This window comes from Podarcis liolepis (genome assembly GCF_965112155.1).
Source record: "Podarcis liolepis genome assembly, chromosome: 13".
Taxonomy (NCBI): Eukaryota; Metazoa; Chordata; class Lepidosauria; order Squamata; family Lacertidae; genus Podarcis; species Podarcis liolepis.
Window position 1 is genome coordinate 13106912 of NC_139573.1, and position 18157 is coordinate 13125068.

At 45.7% G+C, this 18157-nt stretch overlaps 2 protein-coding genes across 2 annotated transcripts; both read right to left on the reverse strand.

Moving 5' to 3' along the window:
* Positions 1 to 4739: 4739 nt before the first annotated feature.
* LOC310692482 (olfactory receptor 4N5-like) lies at positions 4740 to 5741 on the reverse strand (the record flags this gene model as incomplete). The annotated part of the gene is made up of 1 exon (XM_083473428.1): positions 4740 to 5741. Exon 1 carries the CDS (start codon positions 5682 to 5684, stop codon positions 4740 to 4742), a length of 945 nt encoding a protein of 314 aa, XP_083329554.1. The 5' UTR covers positions 5685 to 5741.
* Positions 5742 to 15260: 9519 nt separating this feature from the next.
* LOC310691421 (olfactory receptor 4K3-like) lies at positions 15261 to 16761 on the reverse strand. The gene has a single exon (XM_083471212.1). It carries the CDS (start codon positions 16280 to 16282, stop codon positions 15323 to 15325), a length of 960 nt encoding a protein of 319 aa, XP_083327338.1. The 5' UTR covers positions 16283 to 16761; the 3' UTR covers positions 15261 to 15322.
* Between the last annotated feature and the right edge of the window lie 1396 nt (positions 16762 to 18157).

An 18157-nucleotide genomic window follows, 5' to 3' on the forward strand; every position in this document is an offset into this window, starting at 1 on the left:
CGTTTGACAACCGAGGTACCACCGTATTTGGCATTTTTGCATGGTAATATCCCAGATTTTATGGTCTGTTGTAGCACTGTGCGATTTTTCAATATATTGGCCGAAATCGGTTTTGAAATGAGACTGCCATAACGGTTTTGATCCAGCAACATGCAGCAATATTTTGCTCCTCAAGCGAGGGAGACCAGGGCAGCTGATTGCGAGGTGCTGCTTTCCCCTCATGCTGACTGAGAAGAAGGCAGTGATTGCCCTCACTTCAAGGCACCATGGCACTCCCTTCCCCTGGCACGGAGGTGGAGCAGCTTTTCTCAGCCAGCAGGAAAGCAGCAGCAGCCACAGTGGGCATGCATCTTCGCTGGCTGCCCCACTGATGGCAGCTTGAAACACCCTCCATCCCCATCCTCTCCCACACAAACCATGTGATGGAGGTGACCCTGCTTCCTCTTCTCCCTCCCTCCATCCAGTCTCTGCGGCTGCTCCTTCTCTCACCCCCACACCTGATCTCCAATTTCTGACATTGTGATATATCAGAATATTGTGGTGTTTAGCTGCTGATATATCACAATGTTGGAAACCAGATATCGCTCAGCTCTAGACTGTTTTTGGTATACCTAAAATCCTTTTCTTATTCTGGACTACCCCACATTTTGTTCAAAAAATTGCTTTGCAGAGGTAACTACCATAGATTTATCAAAAATTACAAAAGTAGGGGGTCCGTGGCTTGGCTTTTGAAAAACAGGGGGTCCTCAGTAATTAACTAATTGGGAACCACTGATGTACAGAAATGCACTCTAATAGGGGAAATTGCTTTGCAAATATCTGTATATTAGGCAATGTTGCATAGCAACAGGTGCATATTAGGAGAAATTCACATTAAAATGCTGAAGAATTTCCCGGATTGAAGCAAATGAATAAATCACAGACCAATGCAGAAAAGTGGAGAACACAGCTCAAGTTTAGAAAAATGAGAAATGGAAAGAAACGGAAACTGATAGAGTCATCCATCGATATTCTGGTGGACTTTGGTAGGAATCGTTAAAAGAACAAGAACAGCCACAAAATATGAAGAGGGAATGTGGGTAGGTTGGAAGACAGCCTTCCTCACTTACCATTCAGTGCCTTGATGAGAAAAGAGAGACCTCAGTCAGTGACAGCTCTCCATACTTGAGAAACCCCTATATGGGAGAATTGACCTTCTCAATGGCTAGCCCTGGAGGGAAGCCCAGATCAGAACTCAGGGACCTTGTTAAAAGAAACAAACAAACAAATTTGTGGCTGCCTTTGCAAGAGATGGCAGCACCCCCTTGGGAAGGGAGATAGGAAAATGAATCAAGATTACAATTAGGTTTTTCTCTTCCCATGGTATGACGTTTTGCTCACCTCCTTGAGTCAGCTCTTATGGGAATAGTCATACAAGGCTGTCGAAGCTGCTCATGAATGAGGTGCTATTTGAACACTAGTTTTGACCACCCCTGTGTCCTGAATTAAGTGTTCCTATGGAAATAGCCAAAAATCTCAAAGTTAGTACCAATTAGGCCCCCCTTGCCCATCTTTGTTATTGTGTGTTCATAGTGATTTGTGTCCATGATGCAATTGGGTCGATCATACATGACTCTGCTTTCAATGCTATCAGTGCTTGCAAACATTTTGGGGCTAACATACTGCTTTGTTTCCATTCAGTGCATATCCTGAAACTTCCATGCTGAAATCCTGTAACTTCTTGCACCACAAATGTTCTGCACATGAATAAATAGCTTAGAATGACAGAACTGTAGAGTTGGAAGGAATCCTGAGGATCATCTCGTCCAACTCCCTGTAATGCAGGAATATGCAGCTGGCCTGTACAGGGATTAAACCTGCAATCTTGGCGTTATCAGTATCACACTCCAACCAACTCAGTTTTTTCCTCAGCTTAAAATTATAGTGGTCCCCATCAGGGCTGTCTTAAGCATATGCGGCGCCGGGATGCAAAGATCCACCTGGTGCCTCCCCCAGTTGCCCAGTCCCAGGCACGCAGGAGGGCGGAGCCGGCCAGCCGCCTCGGCGTCTCACTGGCTCGGTCCCCCCTGAACTGGCAGTGCAGAGCCGCACACAGCAGAAGAGCCCACCACGGCACTCCGACCAACAGGCAGGCTCTTCCCTGGACTCAATTCTCAGGTCCCGCACTCTCAGCCTGGCGCCCCTAAGAGCCCTAGCACCTATGGGTAAGACAGCCCTGTCCCCCCCTCCCTTGCTGCACTATAGCGCCTCTGAACAGCAGTAATGTGGTAGCAATGGAGAAGCATCACAGCGCAGCTAGTGAAGCAGAGTAAGTCAACCAATGCATTGTTATAGTGTCAAGAATATGTTGCAGAATGCACCTGCAATAAAACACCAATCTGGAAGGTCCCTTAGCATTTGTGATAGCAATTGGGTTGAATCAGTCAATCAGCTGATAGTCACACTAGGATTTTCATCTGAATTTTGTTAAGGAGGTTTAAAGAGAAAGCTTTGGGCTCAGTGAAGCAGCATTTGTTTATTTTATTTGCTTAGCAAGAATTATACACCACTTCATCGAAAATTTTAAAAAAATCACAAATTCCTATGTAGCTTACATACAATGATATAAAATATTCCTTAAAAACAGCAATAGAAATGGATTTCAAAAAGCAGTAGGCCTGGTAAAATTATCAAAACATATATGGTGTTGTAATTAATAATTGCAACAGTTTGGAGATGATCCGTCTGGCTTTCTGAGAGACTGTTCAAATCAGCGCAAATCATTGCAAGCTGATTTGAGGCAACCTGATCTTCTCTCTAGTGATTTGTAATTTGCTTCAACTGGATCCAGACAGAGCACAAATCACTCCAAATTGGCCAAATCAGGATTTGGCTGAATCTGGTGCACTGCCCTAGCGGTGTGTGTGTGTATGTGTGTGCATGCATGTCGTGGAATTGTGTGGGCAAATGAAATACAGATTGTGTATTTGAAACAAAGACTGTTACAAACTTAAATGTATGTGAAATCATGAAGAGTGACCACCCACAAAGTAGTATTGATACCAACCCCCAAATCCTGGTATTGGTAGCTAATTAATACCTATAGTGGGAGATTTCAATACATATATAACTGCACCCATTATCTCGATTCAGGCCGTTGAACTAATGGACACCTGCCCCACCCAATGCATATGATATAAACAAGGCAACATAACTGTTCATGCATCTGATAGACTCTAGTCTGCAAAGGTTTATGCTATCATGATTAGAGAATAGAGAACCAAGAAAAGAGATAATATAGAGAACATAGAAACTATAACCACTTTGAGATTGAACAAATTAAAATATTGAGAACAGGGATAGACATATACTAATATCAAACTTAGGTGCTGAGCTATGTTGGCTTAATACTTTTCCTAATAAAGGTGGAGAGTAGAGCTAGCAGCAGTATCAGTCCCTGCTGCTTTTTCCTTGAATTTCCAGGGAAAGGGCTCAGGAAAACACTCTCCCTTCCCCTAATACTTTGGTGGCTGGCTACCTTCCCAAAAGGCTTTGTCGGAAATGTGCGCTTGAGATCCCAGATCCCTCTGCCTTGCTTTTTCCTCATTAACTGTATGTGACTGAAGGTCATTTCTCCCTCCTTCATCACCCTGGTCAGCACACACAAAACCAGACTGGGAAAACTTCATCTCAGTTATGTGGGACTGATAAACCTAAAGCATAAGGATTGTGCAGGACTATTTTGTAAGGAAAAGAGGATGAAGAAAAAGTGTGAATCTTTCCTCTGCAAAGCGGTCTGTGCTGTAGGGATGGGGGAGAAGTTCAATTTGCATTGGATTTTAATGCAAAGCTAGCCTAATCCATGTTTTCCAAAATAATATGCAAACCAAAACACAGCTCAGTTTTGAAATTCACACTTTTTGAGGACTGTTCTTCAAAATAGCTGCCCCTATGCTTAAGGATTTATAAGGCAAAAGCCACACAATAATGAGGAGTCCGGTGTGAGCTACTGGTGTGAATGTTCCCTTATTAAGCCAGTGTGCTGTACTGGTTAGAGTATCAGACCAGGAACTGGCAGCCTAGGGTTCAAATCCCCAATCAGCCATGAAGCACACAGCCTCTCAGCCTAACCTGCCTCACAGGGTCGTTGTGAGGATAACACAAGGAAGGGGAGAGCCACATATGCAACACTGAGCTCCTTGGAGGAGAGGTGAGACACAAATTCAATTAAAAAATAAATAAACCACCACCACCAGTCATGGTGCTATTTCAAGTCTTTGATGTCCACAGTTCAAGTATCTCCAATTTAAGGATAGGACTTTGTAAGCAGCAGTAGCTGGTGCTCACTGGAACTGGTAGGACAGAAGGCAGGGAGGCTAAGGGTAAGTTGACTCAGAGGCAATGATTGGCTGAGGCAGAGCCAACTAATTCTAGTTTTACTCCCATCCTCATCCTTGTTGTGATCTACAAGGGCAGCACTGAGACTAAGGAGGATGTAGCTTCTAGGAAGGGTCAGTCCCTGTAGGCTGGTTGCAAGTGAGCAAGTGGGGGCTGGCTGACAGCAGACTGAGGCTGGTCTCCACTGTTGATAAGTCTTCTCCCTGAGAACCTGTCATGGCTATGCTGGGGCTGTTGGTGGCCAAGCTGAATCCCAAATGGGTTTGTGATGCTCAAGTCAGTTGCTTGAGTCGGGGAACAGAACCATTGCTCTGTGCACCTGGCAAGAGCACAAGGCCAGGCTCCCAGAATCCTCCTGGAATTTATACTGATCCTGGCCAATCCGCAGGCCAACGTTTGCCCAACAACCTCCACATGGCATGCTTGATTTCCTTGTTCCTCAGTGTGTAGATCATGGGGTTCAGCAAGGGAAAGACCGTGCTGTGGAAAATAGCAACCAGCTTGTCCAGAGGGGAGTCCTGGAATGGGCGGCAGTACATGAAGATGGCAGGGCCAAACATGACAACCACGATGATGATGTGGGTGATGCAGGTGGATGCAGCTTTGCTCTTCCCTTCGGTGGAGCCCATCCTCACCTTGAAGAGCAGGACCACGTAGGAGATGATGAGGAGGGTGAAACTGATGAGAGCTGAAAGGCCACTGTTGATGAACATAAAGAACTCCAAATCATAGGTGCTGGTGCAAGCCAATTTGACAATCTGGGTGATGTCGCAGAAGAAATTGTCCAGCTTGTTGGGGCCACAGAAGGGGAGTGGGATGATGAGAGCCACCTGGATGATGGAGTGAACAAACCCTAAGCACCAGAATACCACTACCATGGCCCCACAGATCGGAATGCTCACCAGGCTGGCATAATGCAAAGGGTGGCAAATGGTCACATAGCGGTCAATGGCCATGCCGAGGAGGAGGAAGACCTTGGTTCCCCCCAGCCAGTGGAGAAAGAAGAGCTGGGCCATGCAGCCCCTGTAGGAGATTGTGTTGCTGTTGTAGAAGAAGTCAGAGAGCATCTTGGGAGGGGTGACGGAACAGTAGCAGATATCCAGGAATGCCAGGTTGGCCAAGAAGAAATACATGGGTGAGCTCAGTCGTGGGTCACTCTGGATAGTCACAATGATAAGGATATTTCCGGGCAGGATCAGAGAGTAGAATAGAAGGAAGAGGAAGAAGAGGAAGAGCTGTGCCTCTCGTGCCTGTGAGAGTCCCAGCAGCACAAACTCTGTCACCATGGACTGGTTCCCATGTTCCATATTGCAGCTTCCACCTGCTGCAACCAAGAGTTGGGATGGGGGAATACAAGGAGTAAATATGAGCAACATCAGAGTGAATCTTGCCATTTTTAAAAGGCACTCATTATCCACTTTCTTGGTTTTTTAAAAACAAAAAACGGGAAAGGTCACTCCAGTACATTTCCGAGCACAATTTGAAGTGCTTGTGGTGACCTTTAAAGCCCTAAATGGTCTTGGCCCTGTATACCTGAAGGAGCGTCTCCACCCCCATTGTTCAGCCCGGACACTGAGGTCCACTTCCAAGGGCTTTCTGGTGGTTCCCTCGCTGAGAGAAGTAAAGTTACAGGGAACCAGGCAGAGGGCCTTCTTGGCAGTGGCACCCTCCAACAGATGACAAGGAGATAAAACACTACACAACTTTCTGAAGACATTGGAAGGCAGCCCTGTATAGGAAAGTTTTTAATGTTTGATGCTTTGCTGTGTTTTTATTATGTTGGAAGCTGCCCAGAGTGGCAGCTTAAGTTTTTTGAAACACTATGACTTTCGGCCAACCATTTCTCTGGTTGGTGGTTCAGAATGGTCAGCTGATTATCTCTGTGGGAAATATACCAAAATGCATTATATTGGGGGAAATTCCTTCAAAAATGTGTATGTTTTTCAAAACTACATGCAAAAAATGTGTTTATTAGGAGAAATTTGCACTGAAAAGCTGACAAATTTTCATGAGGATTTTTTTAAAAAATGTGTGAATTGCTGCGGAAATATGGAGAACAGAATTTGTATTGGAAAAATGAGAAACCAAAATTAACAGATTCCTCCATATCTACGGATGAAATACTAAACAGTTTGGTTGAAGAGGGGGAAAATGTATGGTGTGTGGTTTCTTTTTTCTTTAGCAGTGTTGAAGAAACAGGGATAAAGACAGAGAAAGGGAGTGTGGGTTAGGAGTTTAGGAATAGCTTGCTAAAGTGTGGTGCAAATTTAGTGATGGGCTGCCCTAGCCGCTCTCTGAATGCCTGATGCAGTCTGAGATGCCCGCTTGGTTCTGTGCACTTGTATGCACTGTGTTCTGCTTGTCTCTTTATATGTAAAACTAACATGAGAAGGTTACTATATGAGTGGACTGTTAGTCTTTTAAGGGATGGATTCAAGTGCATATTGGAAGTTTAGGTCTGTGCAGTTGAAGTGGAATAAAGGGCTCTGTTGCCCTTGCACAACAAATCCATTTTGAACAACAGACTTTTTGCAATTTGGAAAGTGAAATGGAAATGCATGAAAAGTGTGGGATGAACAAATAATTAAGGCAGGACACCCCACAAGCAAATCAGAATGAATACGCAATCAAGACCGGCTGTAGTCTAACCTCTGCATAAGCCTTGTACAAACCAATCACGGTGAATGTTCAATAAACTGAATTTCAGACAAGCAAGTCTTTTTTGGAATTGATTCCTTATTTATTTTATACATTTCTAAGACTTTGAATATACATCATGCATTTTCCAAAACAAAACTAAACAAGACCCCTCTTTTCTCAGGACTTCCCAGTCCACCCCCCATGGCATTCTAATCAAACTTTATTTTGCTGCATTTCCTTTTCTTCCATCCTATTTTATTCTATAGGTAAAAGTAAAGGGACCCCTGGCAGTTAAGTCCAGTCACGAACGACTCTGGGGTTGCGGTGCTCATCTCGCTTTACAGACCAAGGGAGCCGGCGTTTGTCTGCTTCTGCAGGCAGTTTTTCTGGGTTATGTGGCCAGCATGAGCAAGTCGCTTCTGGCGAAACCAGAGCAGCGCATGGAAATGCCATTTACCTTCCAGCTGGAGTGGTACCTATTTATCCAATTGCATTTTGACATGCTTTAAAACTGCTAGGCTGGCAGGAGCTGGGACTGAACAATGGGAGCTCACCCCGTCACGGGGTTCGAACTGCCGACCTTCCGATTGGCAAGTCCAAGCGGTACAGTGGTTTAAACCACAGCGCCACCCGTGTCGCATTTTATCCTATAAATAGCCTTTATTGTTGGTCACTGCTGCTCTTACTGTTATTCCTACTCGTAAGTTAATTTAAATATTATATCTTTTAAATATTCTCCCAAGTATTTCCACTCATCCTTTATCAGAGTTTCATCTTTATTTCTTATTTTCACTGTCATGTATGCTAGCTCTGCGTATTCTATCAAATTATTTTGCCATTGTTCTTTGGTCGGGATGTCAAGCAAATCTTTTGATAGAGATGCACTAAAACTCCTCAGCTGTCAGCCTTTAAGGAAGCAAGGAGGCTGTATCAAAGCATTAATTTACACTAAACCATTAGGTCAAAGCAGTTTTTTGTGCTATTCATTTCTAGAATAGATCATATTCTTTCTGCCTTGCCTTCTTCTTCCATGTTTAAGATGTGCCCACCTTTTACACCATTGCTGCAGGAAACCAGGATCTTCATAGCAAACATGATACTTACTAGAGTTGAGTAGAGGAATACTTCCTTCCTCCCTCCCCATTGTTATTGCTTAGGTCTGTTTTGCACACTCCAAACAAATGACACTTCCAAAATGTCAGCATTTTGACAAACACAAAACAGAACTTTAAGTTTGCACAACTAAAGTTGACTTAAGGGCTTTGTCGTCCTAGCGCAACAAATCCAGTTTGCAGTTTGGAAAGTGGTGTGGAATTGCATCCAAAAGTATGGGGTAAACAAATGATTAACATGAAGATGCATGAAAGCCCCACAAGAAATTAAGACAAATGAAGTCAGATTGCTTGTGGTTATATAACTGCCCCACAACAAATCAGAAAAAATGCTCAATCTAATTTCTGCATAAGCTTTGTGCAAGCAAATCAAGATGAATGAGGAATCTGGAGGAGCCCAAATACTCAAGAGATTGGAGCAAACACATACAGTTGGGAACAGGTTTGGTGTTCTGGAATAATGGGTGTTGTTCACAGACAAAGGGATTTCCGAGATTAAAAATATTACCAAAGCCAAGAACTAGCTCAGACACTTACCTGGTTCCCATTGATAAAGGGAGAATGGGAGGCATTAGGAAAAGTAGAAGGGAACTGGAGAACGAAGGTTTCTTGAAAGCAACGTAGCATCCACATTCTTCGGTGGGATAGGGAAGGTATCCCCCCCCCCGCCCCGTTCTCAGGTCTGTACCACTGCTCACATCTTTATCTTCTCTGAGCCCAGGAGGTATGTTGCTCACTGAAGGAAGAACAGGACTTGTTCTCATGATGGGCCTGGAGGTGAGCCCAGCTCCATACCTTGGGGACCTTGTTAAAAACTAGAAATCAGCTTGAGAAATTGCATCTGCGCCTCCTATGCCCTTCTTTTATCCCAAGGGAGGGAAAAACTGAGCAGGGAAACCAATGAGGCCAAGGGCAGTGCTGGATTTTGGGCGGTGTAGGTAGTCCCCCTGCACAGGGTGCTGAGCCAAGAGGGTGCATTACAAAAACAACAACTTCTGTTTTTGTCAGCCTATTGAGTAGATCCACAAAAAAGCAACTGTACCGAAAGGAATTATTGTGAAAATAAGAAATATTTAGAGGGGGCGCCAAATTTTGTCATTGCTCAGGGCACCATTGTCAGGAGCACATGCAGGAGCCAGGCCCTGTGACCAGTAGGACTTTGCAGGACTGGGGCCTTCCTAAGTTTGTTCTGAAGAGGCAAGGTGTGGCCACACAGGTGAGGCCAATTGGTAACTCACAGCACCTGGTGGCAAGAGCCAGGAAGGGATATAAGGTCAGCATTTCCCTTTGGCTCTTTGCCACAGCAACACGTTCCCTGCCTTGCTGCGTTTTGCTCCTTGACTCCTTGCTTCTTGATCCTTGGACCCCTGACTTTGTGACTCCTTGCTTCCTGATCCTGGGACTCTTAGCTTCCTGGCTTCTGGACTCCCGTTCCTGCTCCCACCCTGCCATCTTGCCCCCGGTCCTGACTTCTCCAGCCGGGACTTAGATCGCCCGTGAACCAGACTGTGACATACATCCTATCAAAGTCCATTCCTGCCAAGGGCTTCCAAATTTACCAGCGTGACTTTGCTCTAAGTTAGGAAACTCTTAGCTTTAGGCTATAGGTGAGCTGACTTCTGTCTTGTTTGGTCTGCTGTTCTTTCATTTGCTTAGGAGCTGACAATAACAGGCAGTTGGCATTCTGTGGCTGATGGCATGTTCAGTCCTCATCGGGTTATTACCCCCCTTTAAAGAACAAAAGGAGTAAGTGCCCGCTGAATGAGCCCAAAGCTTCCTGCTCTCGCAGTGGCCAACCAGATGCCTGTGATTGTATTGCACAGGACCTGGGTGCAGTAGCCTTCTTCCAACTTGCTATTTCCATTAACTGGTCAGAGGCATACTTCCTCCATCTGTGGAGGTAGAACATACTTGTTAGGGTTAGTAGCCACTGATAGCCTTAACCTCCATGAATTTGTATAATCCTCTTTTAAAGTCACCCAGGTTGATAACCATCTTGTGGGAGTGAATTTGATGGCCTATCCACAAAAAAATCACCATAGCTATTTTATTCAAAGCATCATGCTCACAAACCTAGCACAAATGTCACATTAGTGATCCATCTTACAAGGCAGTTGCAGAAACAACTAAGATAACGTTTGTGAGCTTCATGGAAAGGAATGTCCAAAAATAAATGAGACTAAATGGCCACTAGGAGGCATTGATGCTTCGTAAATGGCCAGATTGGAATACACCGAAGCCGGTCTGAAGGCTTTGAATATGCTGCTGTTTTTTCAAGATTTCACTTCCATTTAGGTAGGCTAGAGCAGGGGTCAGCAACGTTTTTCAGCCATGGGCCGGTCCACTGTCCCTCAGACCATGTGGTGGGCAAGACTATACTTTGGGGGGGGGGGAATGAATGAATTTTTATGCCCCACAAATAACCCAGAGACACATTTTAAATAAAAGCACACATTCTACTCATGTAAAAACACGCTGATTCCCAGACCATCTGTGGGCCAGATTGAGAAGGCGATTGGGCCAGATCCGGCCCACGGGCCTCAGGTTGCCTACCCCTGGGCTAGTGGCTGTGAAGGAGTGAAAGTTTTGACTGGCTGTTAAGTGCTGTGCCGGCATTAAACACAGATGTGTGGAAGGTGACCTAAGGCCGGCACAGGGAACCTGTAACTCTCCAGATTCTGTTGGACTTCAATCCTCATCAGCCCCAGGCAGCATGTCCAATGGTCAAAGATGATGGGAGTTGTGGTCTAGCAATATTTGGAGGGTCACAGGTTCCTTGCTCTTGCCTGAAGGGGAGCAATTCTTAAAGGGCATTTCCTTGCAAATAGTGAGTGGAGAATATTTTGACAAAGGAGAAAACAAGAGAGGGTTTATTATGGAAGGGTGCTGATATTTGTTACATTATAATAATAATAATAATTTATCATTTATACCCCGCCCATCTGGCTGGGTTTCCCCAGCCACTCTGGGCGGCTTCCAACTGAATATTAAAAACAGTACAGCATCAGACATTGAAAACTTCCCTAAAGAGGGCTGCCTTCAGTTGTCTTTTAAAACTAAAATAGTTGTTTATTGCTTTGACATCTGCTGGGAGGGCGTTCCACAGGGCAGGCGCCACTACCGAGAAGGCCCTCTGCCTGGTTCCCTGTAACCTTACTTCTTTCAATGAGGGAACTGCCAGAAGGCCCTCGGCGCTGGATCTCAGTGTCCGGGCTGAACGATGGGGGTGGAGACGCTCCTTCAGGTATACAGGACCGAGGCAGTTCAGGGCTTTAAAGGTCAGCACCAACACTTTGAATTGTGCTCGGAAACGTACTGGGAGCCAGTGCAGATCTCTCAGAACCGGTGTTATGTGGTCCCGGCGGCCACTCCCAGTCACCAGTCTAGCTGCCGCATTCTGGATTAATTGCAGTTTCCGGGTCACCTTCAAAGGTAGCCCCACGTAGAGCGTGTTGCAGTAGTCCAAGTGGGAGATAACTAGAGCATGCACCACTCTGGCAAGACAGTCCGCTGGCAAGTAGGGTCCCAGCCTAGACAGCTGGTAGACAGCTGCCCTGGACAGAGAATTAACCTGTGCCTCCATGGACAGCTGTGAGTCCAAAATGACTCCCAGGCTGTGCACCTGGTCCTTCAGGGGCACAGTTACCCCATTCAGGACCAGGGAATCCCCCACACCTGCCCGCCCCCTGTCCCCCAAAAACAGTACTTCTGTCTTGTCAGGATTCAACCTCAATCTGTTAGCCGCTATCCATCCTCCAACCACCTCCAGGCACTCACACAGGACCTTCACCGCCTTCACTGGTTCTGATTTAAAGGAGAGGTAGAGCTGGGTGTCATCTGCATACTGATGAACACCCAGCCCAAACCCCCTGATGATCTCTCCCAGCGGCTTCATATAGATATTAAAAAGCATGGGGGAGAGGATGGAACCCTGAAACACCCCACAAGTGAGAGCCCAGGGGTCTGAACACTCATCCCCCCCCACCACCGTATAACAGTGCCCCCAGCTCCCAGCCCCTCTAGATGGTCCAGAAGGATGTTATGGGCGATGGTGTCAAAGGCCGCTGAGAGATCCAGCAGAACTAGGAAACAGCTCTCACCTTTGTCCCTAACCCGCCGGAGATCATCAACCAGTGCGACCAAGGCAGTTTCAGTCCCATGGTGAGGCCTGAATCCCGATTGGAAGGGATCCAAATGGTCCGCATCCTCCAGGCGTGCTTGGAGTTGTTTGGCAACCACCCGCTCAATCCCCTTGCCCAAGTATGGTAAATTTGAGACTGGGCGATAGTTGGCCAAATTGGCTGGGTCTAAAGATGTTTTTTTAAGAAGTGGTTTAATGACCGCCTCTTTCAGTGGGTCTGGGAAGGCTCCCTCACAGAGGGAAGCATTCACCACCCCGTAGAGCCCATCGCCCAGCCCTTCCCGGCTCGCTTTTATCAGCCAGGATGGGCAAGGATCAAGGAGACAGGTGGTCGGTTTCACTTGTCCAAGCAGCCTGTCCACATCCTCGGAGGTAACAGATTGGAATTGATCCCATGTAACAGGACTAGACAGAACTCTAGCACTCTCCCGCCCTGGCCCTGCTCTCACGGTGCAGTCTACCTCCTTCTGAATCTGAGCGACTTTATCTGCAAAAAACTTTGCAAAGGCATTGCAGGAGATCTTGGGGCCCCGGTGGTGCAGGTGGTTCCGATAGATTGCGAACCACCTGAAAAAGTCTCCTGCTGCTGTTTTCTGCAGATGCAATAGAGGCGGCGAAGAAGGCACTCTTCGCCGTCGCCATTGCCACTTGGTAGGCTCGACGTTGAGCTCTAGCCCGTGTCCGGTCTGATTCAGAATGAGTTTTCCACCACCGGCGCTCTAGCCGTCTCAATGATTGTTTCATCGCCCTCAGCTCCGGGGAAAACCACGGGGCTGTCCGGGCTCCATGCAATCGGAGAGGGCACTTCGGAGCCAGACAGGCAATAGCCCTGGTTAACTCCGCATTCCAGCGGGCCACCAGGGAATCAGCTGAAAGGCCATCAACTTGGGATAAAACATCCCCTACCACTCTCTGGAAACCAATTGGATCCATTAGGTGGCGAGGGCAGACCATCTGAATCGGTCCCACCTCCCTGCAGAGGGGACGGGTCGCAGAGAAGTCCAGTTGCACCAGGAAGTGATCTGACCATGGCACTTCTTTTGTTTCGCTTTTAGTTAATGTCAGATCACCAACATCTGTAGAGGTAAACACCAAGTCTAAGGCATGTCCGCGGCTATGAGTTGGGCCAAACTTATTCAGGGGCAGCCCCATGGAGGCCATGCTTTCCATGAAGTCCCGAGCGGCCCCTTGTAAGGTTGTGTCGGCATGGAGGTTAAAATCCCCCAGGACAACCAAGCTAGGTGTCTCCAGGAGCATATCCGCCACAACCTGAAGCAGCTCGGGCAGGGAATCCTTGGTGCAGCGGGGAGGTCGGTACACCAATAGGAATCCTGTACTGCCCCTATTGCCCAACCTCCAGAACATGCACTCAGAGAACTGGGTCTTCCCAGTAGGATGCCTGGTGCAGACTAATGACTTCCTAAAAATCATTGCAACGCCCCCTCCCCGCCCACATGACCTGGGTTGCTGTGCGTAAGAGAAACTCGGTGGGCAAGCAGCGGCAAGGACAGGCCCATCTGCTTCATCCAACCAGGTCTCTGTCACACATGCCAGGTCAAATCCTCCATCCACAATCAGGTCGTGGATGGCAGTGGTTTTATTCATCATTGACCTGGCATTGTACAGCAACACTTTCAGGTCATGTGGGTTTCCCTTGCTGATTCCAGTATCCTTCCGGTCAGGACCAGACCTGGAGGCAGGGATAGTCCTCAAACAATGACTAAACCTGCCTCCTCGGTAATGACATGGTCTGGTCTTAGCGTAACTCCTCCTCCTGCCTGTGATCACTGAGATCGGATGTCCCAATACATTCCCTCCTGTGGAACCTGCCCCAGCCATTCTATTGGCTGAGGCCCACTCCCAGGCAGCCCTGACCCTTCCCCTTAAAAGGCAAAATACAAACTATATAATAACTTACCAGAATAATAAAAATAGGAGCAAAGCAAGAAACAATAGTGCTAAAATTAAACTACTCCCCACCTTTAAAGCATTAAAAATGCTTTAAAAATAAAGAAAAACCTAATGGACCAATCAAAACCTTCTGGTCCTTTGTTTTGTTACACCCCTCCTATTTTTTTTTGGTAAACTATAAAATAAAAAATATTTCAAAAAAAGAGAGATTGTGCTGCCACACATTCCTTATTTCATTTTAAGAATCTATGATAAAAGGTTCCCTGTCTTCACAAACAATAGGCTCTCTGTGTCCAGGTAGAATTTTCTTTTAAAAATATACTCCTACAGACACAAAAGAAAATACTGGTGAATTTTCCCTTGGGAATGCTGTCAAAGTGCATGTTCACCCATGAAAACAGAGTTTGTGTACAGCTAGGGCTGTCTGCTAAAAAGATTGTGGGCTTTCTGTTGTGACAGCATGTTATATCTTCTAGGAGTAAAGCAACAGCACTTGCAATAAGTAACCCAAACCACTGAAATGCCCAAGGAATAAACCAATGGTTTCTATAAAATTTCAAACCACTTTTGGTGTTTGGGCAGAAAGGTAGTGTATAAATGCAATGCAATGCAATGCAGTCAAGGAATAATATATTTATTAAAACTGCCTATTTCAAAACACCTGATGTGCTTGGCAGACTGAAAGACTGAGATGGCCTAAATATAAAAAGACATTGTCCTGAAGGCCATATTCATCCTTTGCCAACTGACCAGGGGCTATGGTCACTTCAACTCTCTCCCTCTCCACAGCCATGCAGCTTCCCTGCCGATGGTCAAACTGATAAGCAAGGAGGGGGTGATTTGTATCACCGTTAGGGCGCAGAGCTGTTCAGAGAGGTTGACAGAAGTAAATGCTAATTTTATAAGTCCATGTGTATTTTTCACTTGTGGTAGTAAGTTCGCTTGTTCAGCAGTGTGCTGTGTCAAGAAGTGCTTCCTTTTCAGCTCCGTGGGATGAGCCCGGGTTCTGGAATTAGGAGAGAAGGAGGAAAACTTATCCCTGTCCACTTTACCCACACCTTGTGTGCAAGGGGAACTGTAAATAAAAGAAAAGTTTGCTGCTTTTTTGTGTCAGCCATCACAGGGGGCCTCTGCAAGCTGCCTAACGGCAGACCTGGCCTTGAGTGGAAACCCGCCCAGAAAGCCTTGACAAAAGACTTCCCAAGGCAGCCTTCATCTCTTTATTCTTCAAAGCATAGACAGCTGGGTTCAGCAAGGGGGTGATGGAAGTGTAGAAAACAGAGAGTACCTTATCAATCATGAACTGGGTGTACGGACGCAAGTAAATAAACATAATAGGTCCAAAGTACATGGTGACCACGATGAGGTGAGAGGTGCATGTGGAGGCAGCCTTGGTGGTCCCTTCAGAGGGACCCCGGGAGCAGACTGTGTAGAGAATGAATCCATACGAGAGAAGCAAGCCAATGAAACACACCAGTGACAAAATGCCACTGTTGGTGACCATCATGACCTCCAGGGGGTAGGTGTCAGTGCAGGCCAACTTGATGACCAAGGGGAGGTCACAATAGAAGCTGTCCACCTGATTGGGTCCACAAAAAGGCACATTAATGATGAAAGCCAATTGCACAGTAGCATGGAGGAGTCCACCAGCCCAGGAGGCAAGGAGAAGTGCCATGCAATGGTTTCGGTTCATGAGTGAGGCATAGCGGAGAGGATGGGAGATGGCCACATACCGGTCATAGGCCATAACAATCAGCAGGAGCATCTCAATGCCTCCAAAGAAGTGGAGGCAGAAGATTTGTGTCATGCAGCCATGGAAGGAGATGACATGTTGCTGGGCAAGGTAATCAAAGAGAGATCTTGGAGTGGCAAAGGAGCACAGGCAGAGGTCCAGGAAAGCCAAATGAGCCAGCAGAAAGAACATGGGTGAGTCTGAAAGACGGTGATCCCTGAAAATTGCAAAGATTATGAGAGTGTTGCTGAAGAGAGTACTCATGTAGAGGAGGAGGAAGAAGACAAATAAGATGAGTTGGATTTCCCAGGTTTCAGAGAGGCCCAGTAGGACAAACTCGGTCGTCATGGTCTGGTTTGACCACACCATTCCCTCCTTGTGTATCACTGTGAAAATTGGGCAGAAAGGAGAGAGTAATGAGATACTTCCTTCACAGTTTTAGGTGAAATCAGCAAAGGGTGTGTCTTGTGTGTTATTCTTCTCAGCTGGGTGCTGAGACTCCAGTCTGAGTGGTTCCTACATTATTGCAGGACTTATAGTGATTCAGACTGTTCCCCGATCTAACTTACTATTGTTTGTATGAGGAACCAGGGATGGAGAATATGTGGCTTTTCAGGTGTTGTGGAACTCCAACTTCCTTTCTCTTTGACCACTGACAAGGCTGGCTGTGGATGAGTCCTACCAACATCTGAAGGGTCATAGGTTTCCTGTCTTTGATTTATTTATATGTTACTGCCTTACATTGAGTCATAGTTGGAGCAATGAATAAATCATATATGCCACAAAAAAGAAAGGCTGACTACCCAAGGTGCAGTTTGCCCAAGTCCATCAGTTGTGTGTCAAAGAAACCATCATGGGTAGGTACTGGACAAGTCAGAAATTGCTTAGAAATGGACACCATATTGAGAGACTTGCAATCATACTCCCTCATGTTTTAAAAAAGAAGAATGGAATTAAAAATGTTTACATCCTTACACAAACAAAAAAAATCAGGGGCAAATGGGGCATAACTTTAAGCTAATTGTATATTAGAACAGAGAACTGTTTGCTATAAAAATGTCCAAGTTGCTTATAGATCTCAAGAGAGGCTGGATATTAACCTACCCATGGAAAGAATGAGAAGGCACTCTGGACCACGTCTTGTAACATTATTAGACTCAAAAAAGAAGTATGTCAAATCAATGCTTGAGAAATAGAGAAAGAATGTTGCAGAGAATAGATGAACAAATAAAACAAGTGCAGGTTCCAAAAGGAGGTGAATTGCAAAGGTTAAACATAAACAACCAAACTGAAATAGAGAGATAGTAATAGGAGTCATGGGAATAAAGTAACTTCCCAACAGATTTTTTTTTATTTCTTTACTTTCTCCCATGCCCACCGACTTTCCTTTTATTCCTTTTCATTTCCCCCCCTTTTGAGGTCTTTTCTTTATTTCCCCCCTCTTTATATTTAAATTTATATACTACCGTTCATTCAAAGATCTCAGGGCGGTTGAACTGTACAGACTTCACCTCATCTTTTGTATGCCAATAACAGAATGAATTGAATTCCTGCCCCTGTAAATACCAAAGGGTGAAATTCCCATAATAAAATGTGTGGGAATGCAAGTTCATTGAGAAAGGAGAAAGTCAATTTTATATTTCTTCAGAAAACTAGTGTAGGGGTTTTTTTTTTGGTCTTTTAGAAAGATCAGAAGCTGCCATATATTGGGTCAGATAGTGTCCATTTAGCTTAGTACTTGTCTACATTGACAGGAAGCGGCTTTTCAGGGATTCAGACAAGAGAAAATTCACAACTCTACTTGGAGATTCTGGGGATCAAACCTGGGACCTTCTGAGTGCAGATCAGATGGTTCATCACTGAGCTAGTCCCCTTCCCCATCTAATCAATTCCTCTAAAATATAATGTCCTTCTTCCTAAAGTTTTGTCCGCACACCAACTATACATTTTCCTAAGAAACAGACCATTTTCCAAAAGGCAATATAACCCTATGGGGTGCCTGGAGCACAGAAAGGCCATTGGAACTCTTCAGAGCTCCTGAAGGAGGAGATTGAATAAGATTCTAGGGGGATGTTAGCCTCTGGAGGAGACCATGAAGAAGAAAGCAGGAGCTGTGCCCTCACAATGCAGCTATTATTTAGCACCACCACCATCACTACTGGGTCAGGTGAAAGAAAGTGGATCTCAGCACCGTGAGAAGCAGATCTGGCAGACGTTGAATGTACCCCTTTGTCTACCATCATT